The 4,875-nt window shown below is 39.6% G+C and overlaps 1 protein-coding gene across 1 annotated transcript; it reads right to left on the reverse strand.

Annotated features, from left to right (window-relative positions):
• Positions 1-297: 297 nt before the first annotated feature.
• LOC149196378 (uncharacterized) lies at positions 298-4,138 on the reverse strand. The gene is made up of 2 exons (XM_089408266.1): positions 3,554-4,138; positions 298-3,198 (listed from the first exon to the last, which is right to left on the reverse strand). The coding sequence occupies exons 1-2, from the start codon at positions 4,136-4,138 to the stop codon at positions 298-300; spliced, it is 3,486 nt and encodes a 1,161-aa protein (XP_089264392.1).
• Between the last annotated feature and the right edge of the window lie 737 nt (positions 4,139-4,875).

Genomic DNA, 4,875 nt, shown 5'->3' on the forward strand with positions numbered 1-4,875 from the left:
AGTAATATAACCCTGCTCGGCCACCTTTCCTCCTTAAAACTTCGTTGCTGCCAAGCCTTCTCATTAATACACGTCTCAGGTCTTGGATCATGATGTGATACGGTCCCTGTCCGTCTGACGCTTCCACCACTCCACCTCGGTACCTTACCCCCATTCCTTCTTGGGATGATCATTCCTCCCAATGTTCGAGTATACGCACCATGCCTGATTTTAATTTGAGCTACTCTCGCCTTCATATACCCTGTGCAATCATTAATGATCTTGTCTTTTCCCCTCCTATCCATTATGAGGAGGCAGCTAATCAATCCTTTCATGCTCAATCGCTTCATCATTATCTTGGCTTAATATGGATTTTAAATCATTCCACCGTGGATCCTCCTGGAATGATAACCAACTGCCGTCCATTTCCCTGTTCGGCTCTCCACATGCCCAATTGGCTAAGAAATCGGCTGCTCTATTACCTCGCCTCAAAACATGATTGATCGTAATATAGTCAATCGTCCGCATCAAACCTTCTATGTCCTGTATGATCCCTGTTGTCCGCCAACTCTTCGCCACATGGTCCCAGCTTTTGCCACCCCTCAATTTCTTTAGCATATCGATCGTGAGTTGGGAATCGCCTTCAATTTCAAGGTTTCTATATCCGTTTCGTGCTGCAATTCGAAGTCCATTATAAACCCCCCATAACTCTGCTTCATTGTTCGACATTTCCCCTCCCCATTCAGCATATGCCCACCGCGAAATCCCTCTACTATCTCTAAAAATACCTCCCCATCCTGCTTGCCCAGGGTTACCCTTCGATGCCCCATCAAAGGTCAATTTAATTCGACTTTCTCCTGGAAATCTAAAATGATTTGGGCTCTGCATGCGATACCTATTACTCCTGTCAGTATTGGGATATAACATTGTAAAGTCAATATTCAATTTGGAGAGTATTCGTTGTTCTTCCGAGTTTAATTTCCAATCGTCTTCACTCCAGACTTCAGATAAGACCGTTTCTTTAATCGATCGACAGACTTCATCCCAAATTCTTGATTCGTGGCAGCTTCTGTCTCGAAAGATTCTGCGATTTCGTTCTTTCCACACCTCCCATATTACAAAACCAACCGCTAAATTCCATATCCTCCTGACAAGTTTACTTTGAAAATTCCCCTTTCCCCATTGAAGTATGGTATTCCTAAGACTGTCGGGATCCCTGTTTGACTTACCAAAGAGTACCCGAAGTTCTTCCCACAGACTCTGAGTATACATACATCGATTCAGTAGGTGTTCCTGATTCTCTATCTCTTTACTACACAGGTAACACCTTGATGGACCAATCATTCCTCGTTTCTGCAAATTATCCCAAGTCAGGATCCTTCCTCTGCAAACCAACCATGCAAAAAATGTTACTTTTGGCCACCATTTACCTTCCCAAATCTTTTTCCAATCCATTGGTTCATCCTCCCTTTCCTCTTTCGTAGCCCAGTAGTAAGCTTCTTTAACTGTAAACATACCCTGCATTGCTTTACCCCATCTAAGGATATCTTTACCTTCTCGGATCTTAATTTTCCTCGAATCTATTTCTCTTATATACACTTGCGCAGTCTCCAGACTTATACTCTCATCCCATTCCTGCGGTCTTTTCCATACTCTCCAAATATCATTTAATGCTGCTCTTCTCCAATAATCCCTTACGTATTCCATTCCTGCGCGTTGCGCTGTTGCTTGGAGTTCATGTAAAGGTTGATTTCTCGCCAGCTTCTCACGCTGTTGCCATCCTTCCTCCCAAAACCTCGTTGAACTTCCTTCGCGGATTTCCCAGAAAGCAAATTCCCTAACCAGATCTTTGTTATTTCTTGCTAACTCCCATATTTGTGACCCTCGTGGAGTTTCTGCTATTCGTAGACGCTCTTCAATTGTGCCGGGCATATCATATTTTTGAATCCATATTCTTTTCCACACATCTGTACCCCCCTGTACCCATCGCCACCATAATTTCGCCCCTAAAACCTTATTTACGATTTCCAGATCTCTTACTCCAAGGCCTCCTTCCTCTTTCCTCTTGATTACATTCTTCCATGAAACCAGAGTCCATTTTTTCTGCTGCTTTGGTCCCCCCCAAAGAAATTTACCCAATATTTCTCTCAATTTAGAAAAAACGCCTTTGGGGGCAGCCATAATGGACAGAGGGTATATGGGGATAGATAATAATACCGATTTTAAAAGAATAACTCGGCTTGCTATATTCAACATTCTAAACGACCAGCTATCTAATCTTTTCCGGATCTTATCCAATAGGCTTTGCCAATTCTTTATGCGGTTTGAGTTTATATCCAGCTGAATGCCCAAATATTTTGTGGGTAGCTCACCCTGTCTAAAACCTAGAACTCTGGTTAAATGAGCCTTGACAGCTTCAGGTGAATTAAATATAAAAGTACAAGATTTATCATTATTAACCGCCATACCTGAAGCGTTCATAAAAACTTCTAAGACATGTTTGAAACTTCTTACCTCTCTAAGCGACGCTTCTCCAAACAACATCAAATCATCAACGAACTGTTGATGTGTGATGATTAGATTATCTCCCCACAATCTAATACCTTTGATCCGTCGTTCACTTACTTCCTTCTTAAGTTTTCTGCTTAATCCTTCCATAGCTAGTATGAATAAAAACGGAGAAATTGGATCCCCCTGCCTAATGCCCCTGGTGGCATTAAACGTGTCTGTAGGTATCCCATTAACCAAAATTGAGAAGTTCGGAGTGGAGACCATACTAATTATCCATGCAATCCACCTGTTCGCAAACCCAAAAGCTTCTAAAACCGCTCTTAGATAATTCCAATTCAATCGATCATAGGCCTTAGACAAATCCAACTTCATAAGCATCCCTTTCTTTTTTCTCTGTTTTAAAGAATGTATTACTTCCTGAGATACCACTATGCCATCCAAAATTTTCCGAACTTCCACAAACCCAGTCTGTTCGGGCGCAATTAAATTGGGTAGGAGAGGTTTCAACCTCTTCGCAATCAAGGTAGATATAATCTTATAAATAACATTACACAAGGCTATGGGTCTAAAGCCCTGTGGTTCTTCTGATGTATTACTCTTAGGAATCCAGGTAAAAAAGGTTGAGTTAAAACCTGGCCAGATGCTCTGCTTTATTCTTGATTCCTCCACCGCCTCCAGTATTTCTTTGCCGAGAAAGTGCCAGCTTGCCTGGAAGAATTATATCATATATCCATCCGGTCCTGGAGCCTTATTCCTACCCATATTCATGACTACTTCTTCAATCTCTTCCATGGTTACTGCCCGCATTAATGCCTTGTTTTGATCCTCTAACTATTCTTGGTATCTCCCTGCAGATATTAGTAATTGCTTCCCTTCTATCCCTTTGATCCTCCGTGAGCACCCCCTTAAAGTAATCAACTAGAGTCTTTTCAATATCTGCCTGTTCTAGCACTCTTTCGCCTTCTGCATTCTTAAGTGAAAAAATTCTATTCCTCTGCCTATGTTGAATCATGGCTTGGTGAAAGAATTTTGTATTTCTTTCGCCTTCCCTTAACCAACGTACCCTTGATTTTTGTCGCCACAAAATCTCCTCTTGTTTTCGTCGCTCCTCGAGCTGACTGATAATACGCCCTTCCTCCCTACTCTTGTCTTTATCCATGCCTTCCAATATTATTCTTTGCTGGATGTCCTCCATTTCTCCTTCTAACTTCTGCTTAGCCTCCATAATATTCCCAAATTCTTTCCTGTTCCAATCTTTGATTTTTTGTTTTAATTCCTTAAGCTTCAATTGAATAGTATGCATTCTCCCTTTGCCCCTGCTAGTACAGTGATTCCACCAGTCTTCCAATTTCTTTATAAATTGTGGATCCCTAAGCCAAAAAGATTCAAAGCGAAAAGGTTTCTTCCCTTTGACCTGCTTGATATTAACCTCTAACCGAATGGGCCAGTGATCAGATCCGAGGCTAGGAAGAATTTTAGCTTCAATGAACACATCCCGATTCAAAATTTGCTCCGATAATAGAAATCGATCCAATCTAGAGGCAATTTGATTCTGTCCTCCTCGACGATTGTTCCAGGTATGTACACCATTCATTGTATGTATATCTACTAATTTCAGATCCCTAATCATATCATTGAACTCCTCCATATTCGGATCTTCTCTTAGATTAGAATATAACTTAATTTTCTTGACGGGATCTACAAATTATGATGGACAAAAATTCATCAAGCCGAAAATCATATGCAAAAACCTTCAGGTTTGAAACTCTCTATTCAAACCTTCAAGTTCTTGCAAGCATTAAACAATACCCTATTCTAATTCTGCAACCAAATAAAATTTATTAGCAACAAAATCCTAACTACTTGATCACTCAAGAATATGACCTAAAACACTTTTATTGAATTGAGAAATCTCTTTAAAAACCAATCTCAAACCTCACTTCAACAAATGAAAGGACTAGAAATGTAAATAAACTCTCTTTTTATTTTAATGCAAGAAAAGCAGGTGAAAAATAAAAATGAGTTCTATAATAATCCTTTGCACTGTCCTATGATACTTTTTCTGTGAGGAATCACATATGCTTCTTAAAAATAAAGGAATTCTAAAGATGTTCTAGTCACTCATCAATCTTGACACAAATGTATGTTGTGTTCCAGTGCAAACTCAACATTTCATGCATAATGTAATATATATATATATATATATATATATTCTTATCTAACACTCAACACGTATTATAGAAACATGTGCATCAAATGTAATCGAAATCTAAAAGATGTAACTTATGTTTGATTTCCCCACTACCACAATCTAGTGATAAAAGAAAATCAGAGGAAATACTATGGTAACAACATTATTTTAATCAAAAGAGTTCACAAGATATC

The sequence above is a fragment of the Pinus tabuliformis genome, chromosome 2_2 (genome assembly GCF_031772625.1).
Source record: "Pinus tabuliformis cultivar Carrire ecotype Pingquan chromosome 2_2, CPIR1, whole genome shotgun sequence".
Classification (NCBI taxonomy): Eukaryota; Viridiplantae; Streptophyta; class Pinopsida; order Pinales; family Pinaceae; genus Pinus; species Pinus tabuliformis.